This window comes from Gymnogyps californianus, chromosome 17, assembly GCF_018139145.2.
Source record: "Gymnogyps californianus isolate 813 chromosome 17, ASM1813914v2, whole genome shotgun sequence".
NCBI classification, from domain to species: Eukaryota; Metazoa; Chordata; class Aves; order Accipitriformes; family Cathartidae; genus Gymnogyps; species Gymnogyps californianus.
Window position 1 is genome coordinate 10,836,163 of NC_059487.1, and position 13,137 is coordinate 10,849,299.

Below are 13,137 nucleotides of genomic sequence, written 5' to 3' on the forward strand. Positions count from 1 at the left end.
CCGCGCCCCTCCGGCACCGGCCCGATGGACTCGCCCGCCCTGCCCCGCCCCTCCCGCCCGTGCGCCGGTAGCCACGCCCCCAGCCGGCCGGTTGCTATGGAACAGCGATGACGCTCTCAGGGCACGCCGGAAGTGCTTCCTTCCCCGGAAGTGTGCAGCCTGTGGGGGAAGCGGACCCGGAAGCGTAGCGGCGCGGGTAGCGAGATGGGATGCGATGGCGGCACGATCCCCAAGCGGCATGAGCTGGTCAAGGGGCCCCGCAAAGTCGAGAAGGTTGGAGGGGGCTGCGTGAGGGCGGCGGGGAGCGCGGCCGAGGGCTGTCGGACTGGCTTTGTGAGCCTGGGCCCTGACCGTGGGCCCGCGGCCCGGGGGAAGAGGGGCCCCGCGGGAGCCTGGTTATTCCTGCCCGTCCCGCAGTGCCTGCGAGCCCGGCGCGGCACTCCTGGTGCTGGCGGTGTGGAGGAGAGCGCCCCTTGCGCGGCACTGGGCCGGTCTGCGGGTACCGCCGCAGGGTGACTGCGTCTGTGGCGCTAGTGGCAGCTACAGTGGAGATCCCTTTGTCTTCTGGAGGGCTTTTTGGACATAAGTCATTCTGCTGAACGTTCTGCTGAATGCACGGGGTTTAGGAGCCTCCATCACCTAGGGATATGGTGTCCGCTGGTAACGCTTTTCGTAGATCATTTAATGGTGTGACCAGACCGTTGGCCACTTCTGCATTCCATCGGCTTGTGTTCTGAGTGTTGCTTGGGCTCTCTTTTCAGGATGTTTTAGGGTAATGGATGTATAGTGGCATCACACGTGTGGATAGGGTAATGGATGTATAGTGGCATCACATGTGTGGATAGGTGGATGAAGATCAGGAAAAATCTCACAGCAAGTGGCAGAAAACTTAGGCAAATTACACTTGTTGATGTAAAATAAGTAAATAAAATCCATTTCCTCCTCACACCTGACTATCAGAGTAGCTGTGAACCTCAGACTTTCTTTTATGGCTAATGTGTCATAAAATTCATGGGTTTAGGCTGGAGGTTCAGGTAGCATCCTGACATCCCCGGATTTGCTTTTCTTGTTATCTCGTTCCTTACTGGGAGTGGAACTGGTAGTTGACCCAAGCAGGGGTGAGATGTAGAACTAGAGAGAAGAGAGTAGCAGAGAACATGTGAAGAGCAAAAAAGAATAAAGAGGGAAGGGGGCAGGTGGGAGTGGCAAAAAATAAGAACGCTGAGTTAGAGTTAGGAAGATAGGTCCCAGTCCCAAGATGCAGAAATGTGTTCAATAGATAGAGGTAGACCCTTGAAACTGGTCATGAATTTTGCCAAAAGGTTTTGCTAAATTTATTTTACAGATTAGCTTTTGAATGCAGAAAGTAGGTTTGGTAAGATACCTGGGGATTTGATTAATGCTTCAGGTATTATTTGATTTTATGTTTAAATAATTTGCACATATAAAAGCTATTTTAAAATTGCGAGTATTTTTTTTCCTTCAGGTTGACAAAAATGCTGAGTTGGTGGCAAGATGGTACTACTGTGCTCTGAGTCAAGAGAAGTTATGTCGGCCAATTGTAGCCTGTGAGCTAGGCAGGTATGAATGTTTCCATGTAGACCGCTATATTAAAAGGTACTAATTTATAAATAAAAGAAATTTATGAGAATCAAATATGATTACTAAGAAATTTTATATTACAGGTTGTATAATAAAGATGCCATCATTGAATTTTTGTTGGACAAGTCAGCTGATAAAAATCCTATGGAAGCTGCGTCGCATATCAAGAGCATTAAGGTAAACAGGTTGTGTCTAATATCAAAGAATGCCATGAAAGTTAAAACAGGCTACAAAATCTCAATTTGCTTGTGTTCTCACTGTATACTAAAAGTGTTAAAAATAGTAAACCACAATGAAAAAAATCTTAGGGAATGTTATCATGGCTCAAAAATCATTAGTAAACAGCTTAAGGCATGCATTTTTATTTTTCAGAATGTAACAGAACTAAACCTTGCAGATAATCCAGCGTGGAGTGGTGATAAAGAGAGTATAAAAGGTGACAAATATGATGACATCCAGTCTGCACGCTTTATATGCCCTGTGGTGGGATTGGAAATGAATGGAAGACATAGGTCAGTAAGTTTCTGGATTTTGTTTCTAGAAGTGAGTACTACGCTAAACTGAATATAGAGCAGGTAAAAATGTTTGAATCGATAATGTTGCAAATCAGGTACTTACTCAAGCCTTTGTGGGGAATATTTGTCCTCCTTTCAGAAGGAGGGAGTTCAGGAGACTACTAAGTGTCCTTTCATTTCATATTCAAGAGGAAAGATAAAAAGTTAACTCTTTCCTAAATTAATTTCTATGTATAATAAAGAATAGAGAGCTATGTTTGCAGAGAAAAAGTGACTAAAAGTTGTTTGGGGGCTAAACCATGGGAGATTGGTGTGGGCAAGCAGAGGGAGATTGGACGAGACCTCCCTTTGTGTCACATCAAGCAATTCTACGTCTCCCTGTGTTAGGATCAGAATGGAGATGGATTGTATGTCCATTCTAATCCTGCAATAGTATCTGCTTTTTTATTGGGCTAAGGAAGGACATTTGGTTGCATCCTGGTTTGGGCACATTAGCCATTTCTTCTTCTATGCATGTTAACCCTGATGAGTGAGAAGAGGCCAGGTTCACAGCTTGATAGTTGCGAAGTATTTCTTCCTCCAGAGAGTGATTAGCTGGGAGATATGCAGGTGGAATTAAAGAGAGAACCTGAAAAGTAAACCCATTTTTACCAGAGCCACCTTAGTATTTTTTAGTTCAGTTGAGGGTGATAGAGAGGAAAAGATTAACGGTAGCTCGCAGGAAAGGGAGATCACATGAACTGTGTGAGTAATTGCTTCACACAGTCTTGCAGGAATCTTCCATGTGGACAGGAGAGACATGGGAGAACAGACCCTGGCTAGGGTCACTTGTTACAGCCTTGCTGGAGAGCTTGGGTCAGAGTAAGTGAAACCAATAAGCTTGGTGGAAGATGGAACCATTCAAATAGTGTAACTTTGTAGTAAAACAGATTGTGGTGATGATTCCAGAGAAGCCTATGTAGATCTACAGCAAATGTACAAAAATGTCTCACGAGCTTCTGTTTTGCTAAGATCCCCTTGAGACATTGTCATAAACCTATGCTGAATTATACGGAGAATGAAATAACAAAATCGGTGTTGTGGTTTAATGTGCCCAATATTTTTCATTCGATTCTTACATTGTGCAAATTAATAAGTGCCTACTTAAAGGTGCTGATACCTTGATTAGCTGCAAGAATTTGTAAAGAGAAAGTTAGCTGTGTCCTGCTAGCCCATTGCAGTGTTGTTTCTGCGTTAAATCAGAACTGCACATATATCTTTTAGACACAGGGTTCTTAAAAATGATTGTATGTCTTGTCTTTTCTTTGAAGGTTTTGCTTCTTGAGAAACTGTGGCTGTGTGTTCTCTGAACGTGCTCTCAAAGAAATTAAATCAGAAGTTTGTCACAAGGTGAGTTTTTCTTCAGCTTTAGTAGCAGTAGGGTCACATATGACCTCCACAGATAGATATATAGATATAGGTACATACCTGTGTGTCTATATATACACACTGCATTCACATCCACTATCGTAAAGTGGGGGTTTTTAATCTGAATATGCAAATTCAAATGGAACTTGTAAAAATTCTATTTTATGATGGCCTGAAGTAATTCTATATGGCCTTTTTTAATAAAAATGTATTTCTAAGTAGTTGTAAAAATGAATATTTTTGTTCTCAGAGACAGATTGATTTTGCAGTAACTACTTCAGAAATTTCATTTTTTTCAAATATTTGGTTATAATTTCAGTTTACAAAAGGGTGATTGTTTTTGGTTTGGGGTTTTGGGTGTTTGGTTTGGTTGGGTTTTTTTTCCTGAATGCATGTGGTTTGTGTTTTATCAGTGTCCGCTCTGTGTTTAAACTGATTACATTTTCAGGTTATGTTTTGATCCCTGTATTTTTAAAGGACATTTGCTGTTGTCTTTTGGGGGTGGGGCAACTCTTCATAGAATTTTCAGCAATTACATGAATTATTGTAGAAAATACTGACTGCATTTCGTTTTACAGTGCTGGTTTGATTTCATTATATCAGTTTCTTTGTAGCTAGGGGCAATGATAAAAGTTGCAAATACTCTCTTTTTTCCTATCACTACTTTTATTATCAGTGAGATTTGTGGTGATAGTTGCCACATTTAGGCAGAGTTATTTTTCAGCAAACACCCTGATATTTGATAAAACATACAGTATATTTGTATTAAACAAGACCTGTGAAGGGAAAACTTTCTTGGTAAGTTGTTGCAGGTGATGTGGAATATTGTAAGGTTTAGCCTCCTATTGCTGCATCCAGTGCTAATTTTGTTCTATAGAATACCAGTTTAGTCCTAATGGCTCTGCTTTCCTGTTGGCAGATACTAATTTATTTTTAATGAGGTTTTTTGTTTGCGTCTAAATTTTTGTTGATAGATGGATATAACTTGATTATTAAATGCAGGAATGAGATGTTTTGTCCATGGTTAGGCCAGTCTGGTAATCGTATAAAAACTAAATGAATCCCACATGTTTTCTGGATTTTTTTAATAATCAGTATTTATCATAGCCTCATATTTGCATGCAACTGTTTTCACATATATGTGAATTCTTCACAGTATTCAGAAGGATGCTTCTAGAAATAATGAAGTGGATATAATATAATCTAGTCTGTCATCTTTTCATTCTTGGATTTTAGTGCACAAAGACAATGGTAACCAGCTGGGAGAACATGTTTTAGTCCACGTTTCCTTTGATGAAGGTCGAAGAGTGATTTGGTAGATTTTTGGATGTATACTGATAATGTTGTCATTCTGTATTCAGAATCAAGGAGGGGACCAGAACCCTTCTAAATAGGATCATGGGGAACTGGTTGCCATGCTCTCTGGTAGCTAACAGTTTGTTTATATCCAAAGCACTAATTAGCAGCGCTCCCCCAGCACATTCTATCTTTATGCAGCAATGGGGCATATAGTAAAATGAACTAGAACTAAAGAAGAAGGAAGAAAATGAAGTGTTGTGTATTGTACATATGCTAGGATTAGAAATTGTTTATTAATAAATAGAATCCTCTTCTGGTACATGTTCTTTCAAAACAAAAAAAAATTTCTGAAGTACAGAATGTTTGAATGTTGTGGATTGCTTGCCATACATATGTTTCTACTGGTGCTAACTGCTGTGTTTTAAGAATTACAATATGTTTTTTGAACCGAAATCCAATCTATGGGATCCGTGTGGGCCACAGCACTTATTTGCATGGCCTTGCCACCTTCTGTCTGCCAGTGTGTGCCCAGGTGCCCAGCCCTGTGTGCCCCTGCCACGTCTGTGTGTGCGGAGGCATTGTTATGTGACTTTGGAGAGTGACGTGATGAGAGTAGTTCAAAAAGAATAATCCTGTGTTTGGTTGTTTACGCTGTGTATTCAGTCTCTCTTCAGCTAGCAGAATCTGTGTTTTCACTTCATCCCAGGGGATGAGGTTTATAGCATGGGTATAAACTGGAGAGGTGTCAATCTAGGAGCTGTGTGCCAGTTCTCTTCCCCACTACTGTGAAATTCAAGAAAGCTCTTTCAAAACAAGCTATTGTTGAGCATTAATTTTGCCTGTGAGCCTACAGAGCAATCCTGATAGTCTGCTAAATTGTAAACAGCGTCGGTTTCCCAAAGGACTTCCTCGAACAGATGCTGTAATGATGCAGTGAAAACATTCACCAGAGAATACAGACATCCAGCAGCCCAAACAACAGTTCTCACCTTCATGCTCATATACTTTAAAGTAGATCATCTGAACTAGATAATGAACGTGTATTTACATGCTACAAGATGCATATCACAAAATGTTGTGCTTTGTGAAACTGTAGGAAATTACTTTCCTCTGCTCAGAGCAGAGGATTGCTTCCCTTTTAGGCCTTCTGACTTGGCTCATGGGAATACTTACCACTTTGTGGGAAGTGCCACAGACAGTTGTCTCACTGCTCAGTTTTCTTCTCCATTTTTTCTGTGGCAGCTCATACAAGAAATAAAGCAATCCGTTTGCCCAGTGATATGCAGATCATGAAATAAGTGTTTAGGAAAAAATTGAATGCATATGCAGATTTTGTCTAATTCAAGGAAATGGAAAACACCAAGATGGAGAACTCAACATTCCTTGGTTTATCTCGACAGTACTTGCTGTAGTACTAGATTTGAAAGGCTTTATGGAGTCTAGGTACAGGGAGGATGAAGCAGTCTTTCTATTAGAGTTCTCTTTCAAAAAAAACATATTTGCCTCAATAGAAACTTTACATGAAGAGCTGACAATATTAAATACATGTATTTATATGCTTTTACTGGAATTGTTAAAAAGACTGTATTGGCACAAGAATGTGAGAGGAAACTGTCATGGATGGAGGCTTTTAGTAAGGTAACTGTAATTAATGTGTGAGGCCTTTTTCTAAGTGGCCTTGGAAGTAGAGAGGCCTTTACTCCCTTGGAAGTACACTGTTCTTTCTTGCTTCACATCTTAAGTAGCAGTATGCTGAAGGATTCAAGTTAAAAAATAACATTAAAATGTGAAAACTCTAAGGCAAACAAACAGTCAGACACTGTAGCAGTGTTGAGAGACAGAGATTGTCTCTTATTGCCTGAATAGTAAATGCTTTGAACTGTCTTGCCAAAATATAAAACTCCCTGGCCAAAGATTTTTTTGAAAGAGCAATGAGAATTTTTTAGTGGTGGTTTATGTTGGAGAGTGAGCTTGTTAGGTAAAGTGCTTGGGACAAATTTTGAAGCTTCTAACTATTTAGACTGAAAAGAGTTGAAAAAGAGCTTTGTCTAAAACAGAGCAACTTATGAATACAAATAAAACTTATAATACCTTTTTACACAGAAGTGTATTTTGTTTGAGCCATATTTTTGAGGGTTTGTGCCGTAAGAAGAGAAAATTTCAACTATCAGTACTAAATCACATGCTAAAATGTGCAGGATAGGACTTTCAATCAGCAGGAAGAGAAATAACTTTGCTTCCAGATAGCGGAGTTTGGTGATGTGTATTCTGTAGCAGAAGCCCTGAAGATCAGGAGTTTTTTGCTGCCTCCTGCTTCCTGTTCTTCAGGAAGAATTATATGTGACATGGAAATTGTCAGTTTAAAATTTGCACTTTTGAACAGGATGTTCTCACCTATTGTTGTGTCTAATTCTCCAACAGACTACTAAAATTAAAAGAATGAGCAAGACTGTTTCTACTCACTCTTTTTTTATTTGATGGGATCTTGAAGATTGTAAGTTAGTGCTAATCTGTGTTGGTCTGTAGATTTTGGTGGGGTCCAAAGTGATTAAATCTTTTGGAACTTCTGTTCTAACTGGCTTCCTGATTCTTGCATGGGCAATCTTTGGTGCCTGCTTGTTTGGAAGTCTGCTATTTGACAAAAATTATGCTTTTAGAAATGATGGAATAAAAGAATTACCTAGCAGTGCATAGCATCTATTTAACCTCACTTTTGGGGGGTTCAAAAAGGCACCATTACCAATTTTTGATGTTGACTCTCCTGTTTAAGAAGTTACTATTGGTGTAGTAGTATGCTAGAGGTAGTTTGGAGACAGGATAGCGGTTACTGAATCTGTGGTGGAAGTCATTCTGGGAGTTCAGGTAGTCACTCTGGAAGTTAAGGACAAAATTACATTTTAAAATGTAATTTCTTGTATCACTTCAAAATTTATTTTGCAATAGTTTTTGGAGTTAACAGACTCTAGACACTTGAAATAGTACCCTAACTATTAAAGTCTGTGCCATGTGAAACACTTAATCAAATGTTTAACTTAGATATAGAGCTATTGAATATGTGCCTCAGGCTTTTTGAAACAGAAATTATGCATACATCTTTCAGATACAAAGTTAATGTGTGTGCAGTATGTTATAGAGCACAGTGTTTCCTTGAACAAGGTCACGTTGACACTATATGCTCTTAGATCAACAGTCACCAAAAGTTAGTAAACATTGGTTGCTGAGATCTAAAAGTTGTGATCGATCTACTCATAACATGATAACACGTACAGAACTTAGCGAGTGCTTTTTATGTATGTTTAAATGCTCTCAGCTTTCACAGTTTTATTAATTTTTTACCGCTGTTAGAAGTAAAAAATCTTTCAAGAATATAACGTGGTTATGGTCACTCAGAATAACGAGTAGAATACTGTTTCTTAATGATTGCGAATGGAATGGTTTAATTACGATTTTCCTGGGGGTTTTATATATGTAAAATTCTGTTTAAAATATGAAATCCTTTAAGGAAGGAGGATCATGCTCCAGTGATTTTCCTGGATTGACATGGGTAAAGGCATACCTAAATTAGGTTTTAAGAGGGCTTTTTGTGCAGTTTTTTTTTCCCAGTTTGACTGGTTCAGTTTCTGCAAAACAAGCCCATGTTATATAGTGCCTTGCTATTGAATTTATCCTTTTAATTCAATTCAGAAGTGATACACAATTGTTCTGTGTGATGGTGACGAAAGGTGAAAGCTAGATACTGGATTTGCTGCAATGACGGTAACGAGGAACATTCCATCCACGTTTTAAAAGACAACATGGAGTGGATAAATGCTGGCAGTGCCCTACAGTGGATTGGGTGTGGTTTGGAGAAAAATTAATTATGAATATTGCTATGATTAATACATGCTAGAGACCCATTAGCTTCAGTAATGGTTTTCAGAGGGAGTCTCAACAAGCTCAGCGTGAACATGCTGCATGGCGCTTTTTTTTGCCCTTTTTTTTTTTTCTTCCTTTCTTTCCCCCCATAAAAAAAGCATCTCCAGCAAGATTTAGCCACAAGATAAGTCCTGGATTATACATGAAACTGAGTACAGGCCTTTGGGTTGAGTTTGTAAGTTTCTGTAAATAAATAGGGACCAGATGGTCTGTCCTTAGGTTAAAGTTCATTGGAAAGAAACTATGTTTCCAAGAAACTCATGTGGGAAAATGAGCAGTATGGTTCCAGGAACCTGGGAATAAGTTTGTAATAAGAAACTTTCATGTTCTATTGTTGGGTCATTTGTTGATTCATTTGATTTTTTGGAAAAACGCTTAATCTGTAAGTCAGTTTTCTTGTAAAAACTGAGTGATATTTTGGGTGCATATTGAAGCTTACATCTACATTGCTCCTAGACATTTATTTATAATTTGTAGTTTCTAATCAAGTGAGCTTACAAGTAACAAGGTACATTTTACTAGTTCCCATCAGAGTTCATGCAAAATAATTGGGAGTTAATTTGGATTTACTGGAATGAAACTTTTATCTGTGTTCTTGCCAAAATACTTCTAAAGGAGGATGAACAGTTTGAAATGACTTCTCACAATGCAGGTTTCTCCTAGTCTCTTTCTGTCAGTAGCACCTAACTAAAGACCATTGGTGACAGGCTGTAGAGGTGGTCTTGTAAGATGTTTAGTCCCATGGAAGAGTTGTCATATTATGTGAAAGACCACCACCTATATCCTCTCTATTTGCTTATATTCCCCCAATCTTTTTGGTTGCACAAGTGAAAGGATTAATTTAAGAGTCCTGAAGAGGAAAGAGCAACTCTTGCCTGGAAAAGGGCTGGATCCTTGTTCTTTTTTTACTACTGTTCCCTGGTTTTGCCTGTGTTGTGTGTTTAAAGCCACTTCCTTACTATAGACCAGCGAGTGCTGCATTTGGTCTGCAGAGGGTTTGGGAAATGAGATGCTTGTCCCGGTTGCTGCTAGGTGTTATCTCCAATTCCAGACTGTTGCAAGGTTCAGGGAAGTTTTGTTTCCCTCAGTCAGGTACACTGGGATTGAAAGATGGCTTTTCACTCAGTTTTCCTTTGTTCCTTGGCCTCAAATTTCCCATGTCTCCTTGCCCTAAACTCCTGCAGAGACTCAGAAACAGGGCCTTAAAAGTAAACATGCATTGCAGGATCCCTGCTACTGTTACTGGCACACACACCCCTTTTCATTAGGAGGAAAGCCTGAGTAGTGCAAGAGTGATGTTGCCATGCTACACGATGAAATTAGAGATGCAGCTGGCCATGAAAAAAAAAAAACCCACAGTTAAATGGACTATGTCTGAAACTGGTTGTCATTTGCTTATGTACAAGCTCTGAAATTTTAGCATTAACTTCATTATTCAAAATAATCTATTTCATAAGACATACGGTAGACATGACTTTAACTTGTGCTCTTCATATTTTATCTTTGTTCAGTCATTGCTTCCATTTTACTATTTTCATACCGGTTAGTCCTTTTTTTGGCTGCAGACATGAGGAATATGTATTTTTCCAGTTAAATAAGTCACTTAAAGGATTATGAACTTCCCCCTTCAGTAAGTTATAGATTTTGACATGTCATTTTCTTTGAGAATTAACCCATTCGCGGTTGTTGCTCTTTATCTTACTGTAATAAATAAAAACTGTTTATTTCACTGGTAGACTGGTAGTACAGTATTGTGCTTACCGTCATGCTGTAATGCACAGAGTGAAGTCTATGGCTAAAAATGTTGGTGGTTTCTGTTAGTATTTTGAACACTTGCTTAGATGTTAGTTAAACTCAAACATTCAGCTTCATGTTGAAGTAGTTCTCTTCCTGAAAACGCCAGTGATCTTCAATCGGGACTTCTGCCTGGTGCAGTACTTTAAGCCTGTAGCGTCTCTCTAGGCAGTCCATAACAAGTGGATATGTTGCAGGCTCAAATTTGTTGGCAAACAAATGAGGTGACTCAATAATCCACTGCAAATCCCCTAGTCCGTAGACACAAATGTCTCTGATGTAATGACCTGCAAAGAGAAATTGAAAGTATCTGAAAGCAGCAGAAAGCTGAACAGAATCATTTAAAAAAAAATAGTTTCACTCTAGTGTTACTAACAAAAATTACCTTTTGATTTCACATAAAGCATCATTGAAATATATCTGGAGGATAATGCTAGATTTTAAAGATAAAGGCTAGGATTTGGTTTTGTATTTTACACGAATGGATACGTTACCTCCAGCTGCTTCATTGACTTGTTGCTCTGCTTAATATTGTGTCTTGTAGTTGGGCATGCCGAAGTTCTGATTTCCTACTTCTATTTGGATACCTGTTTCATCATGCAGTACTTCACTGTGTTTAGTTTATACAGTTACATATTAAATTTTTTTGCATGCTTTCCATGTGGTCAGCACTATTCTCATTTTTTATTATTGTTCAAATTGAAGAGATTTAACCCAATGTTGATGAAAGTATCTGACAAACATGCTTGTCAAGTAAACACTATTCTTCACTGAAAACTGATCAGTCAAGTTAATGCATTGCTAATTGGAGGTTGAAAGAACGGTTGGCAGTGTATGGATACTATGATGATCTTTGCAAGAATATATCAGAAGCTATTTAGATTGGATACAGTGGAATAATTTAATAGGGTGGCTTTCTCTTTTATTTGATGCTTCCAAAATAAAATATATATGACCACTGAGGCACATTTAATAGCTAGTTTAAAGCATGATACGTAATTTGCAATGAATGCTAGTCAGTGAATCAAATTTGAGTTCATGATCAAAAGTCACATTACCTTTGCAGCCTTTGTGTGTGGTTCCTTCTTGATCTTTCCACTTAATGGCTCGTATGTTTCCTTCCCAGTCTGCATTGGGTGTAGCCCCTGGAGCATCTTTAAAAACATAAGGTTCTGATAAGATTTCTTTCTACTTATTACAGGGAAAATTTTCACTGCTGAAGACTTTTTAAATGTAGCCACGTTAAGTATTTACTTACAGATATTTACATCATAAGAACAGTCATAATTCTCAGTTTTATTGCTTTTTTATTCCTTGAGAGCATGAGCTTTCACGTAGCAAAAAAATGTACTCTTTTTTTACTCAACATTTTTCTAGCCTTGTAGCTAATGGTCTGCACCATAAGTCGTACTTTTCTGGAATCAAGCTTTGTTTCTCAGCCATCAGGAGATGTGACTTTTTGAAAGGACAGCATCAAGGCTGAAGAAATTAGCATATTTATGCAATGCACCTCAGTTAAGTGGTGTTGTTAAGCTCTGAATTGGAGCTTACTAGCTCTCCGTGTCAGAGGCCTTACAATGCTGTTGGTCCAGGGGTTATTCATAGTAGAAGTAACATACATCTTACCATTTAAACGATTCAGTGTGACCCAGTAGTGTTCATCCGGACTGTACGTGTCTCTTGACCATTCAAGCAAATCTTTTGCACGTGCATCAGTCAATGTAAACTTTACAAATTCTTTAGTGAGTATGTAATAGGCACTACCAAAATATATTGTCAAATTATATGGAGGTTTAGCTTTTATATTCTTTGTTGGATACACGTATGACATTCCAGAATGTACATATTCTCTGTAACTAACCTGTGTCCTGTGTTTCATATGAAGTGGTTGGACTATCCCGGGAGTCATATTTTTACCATTCCATTTACTTTTGATGTATTGTATAATGTCTTTGTTTGTTTTAATGGGATAATCTTGACCACATAGATTAATAACATAATTCCAGTGAATTTTGGAATTAACTAGATCTCTCATGCAATTAATATCAGCTTGTAATCTTGAAAATCCTGCATAAACAACATTTTCTCTTTTTGAGGAAATAAAAATATTTTCAAAGCAATTAACGATGTTTTGTACAGCAGCTTTATAATCTTTTGGTGACTTTTCATCAACATGTATGCAGTAAATATTCTGAGGCATATAAATAGCTCTTAGCAGCTTTACAAACATTTCCAGCTCCTTGTGAATAGTGATAATGTATGCCAATGAGAAATTTCCTTCTTCATCTGACAGCGGTCTTGTGATAAAATGCAGAGTCTTCAAAACCATGGAGCAGTTGCATGAAGTCTGAATGCAGCTGAGTGTTTTAGGTTGGTAGGTATTTTGACAAAAGTTTCCAATTTTAAAGGCAGCAGTTTTCCCCACAAAAAGAGCTGAACAGAGTTCATCCGGGTAAAAACCACACTCTGCTATATTTGCATTAAATTTTTGTTCATTTGGCTCTTCAGAAAGCCTATCCTTTAGGTAAATAAAAGTGTAGATGAACATACAGACAGCAATGCACACTAAAAATCCTGATTTTGTTGCATCAAGTGGGTTCATCTT

General features: G+C 38.5%; 2 protein-coding genes across 4 annotated transcripts in view; one reads left to right on the forward strand and one right to left on the reverse strand.

Moving 5' to 3' along the window:
* Positions 1 to 200: 200 nt before the first annotated feature.
* The window catches only part of RTF2 (replication termination factor 2), a 29,172-nt gene continuing 16,235 nt past the window's right edge, over positions 201 to 13,137 (forward strand). For all 3 annotated transcript variants that reach the window (XM_050907360.1, XM_050907362.1, XM_050907359.1), the window contains exons 1-5: positions 201 to 273; positions 1,487 to 1,581; positions 1,686 to 1,779; positions 1,975 to 2,114; positions 3,428 to 3,506. In XM_050907360.1, the coding sequence (XP_050763317.1) occupies positions 205 to 273; positions 1,487 to 1,581; positions 1,686 to 1,779; positions 1,975 to 2,114; positions 3,428 to 3,506 (477 nt within the window). In that variant the 5' untranslated portion in view covers positions 201 to 204. The remainder of the gene's footprint in view (positions 274 to 1,486; positions 1,582 to 1,685; positions 1,780 to 1,974; positions 2,115 to 3,427; positions 3,507 to 13,137) is intronic.
* On the reverse strand, positions 10,373 to 13,134 carry LOC127023289 (beta-1,3-galactosyl-O-glycosyl-glycoprotein beta-1,6-N-acetylglucosaminyltransferase 7-like). The gene is made up of 3 exons (XM_050907358.1): positions 12,159 to 13,134; positions 11,591 to 11,686; positions 10,373 to 10,819 (listed from the first exon to the last, which is right to left on the reverse strand). Exons 1-3 carry the CDS (start codon positions 13,132 to 13,134, stop codon positions 10,593 to 10,595), a joined length of 1,299 nt encoding a protein of 432 aa, XP_050763315.1. The 3' UTR covers positions 10,373 to 10,592.

Bases quoted from the DNA above. Each gene is read 5' to 3' on its own strand.
- LOC127023289 (XM_050907358.1), bottom strand. From the start codon at position 13,134: ATGAACCCACTTGATGCAACAAAATCAGGATTTTTAGTGTGCATTGCT. The intron at 11,687-12,158 runs GTAAGATGTATG...ATGTTTTTAAAG, and splicing joins CACACTGAATCGTTTAAATG to ATGCTCCAGGGGCTACACCC. The intron at 10,820-11,590 runs GTAATGTGACTT...TTCTCTTTGCAG, and splicing joins CACACACAAAGGCTGCAAAG to GTCATTACATCAGAGACATT.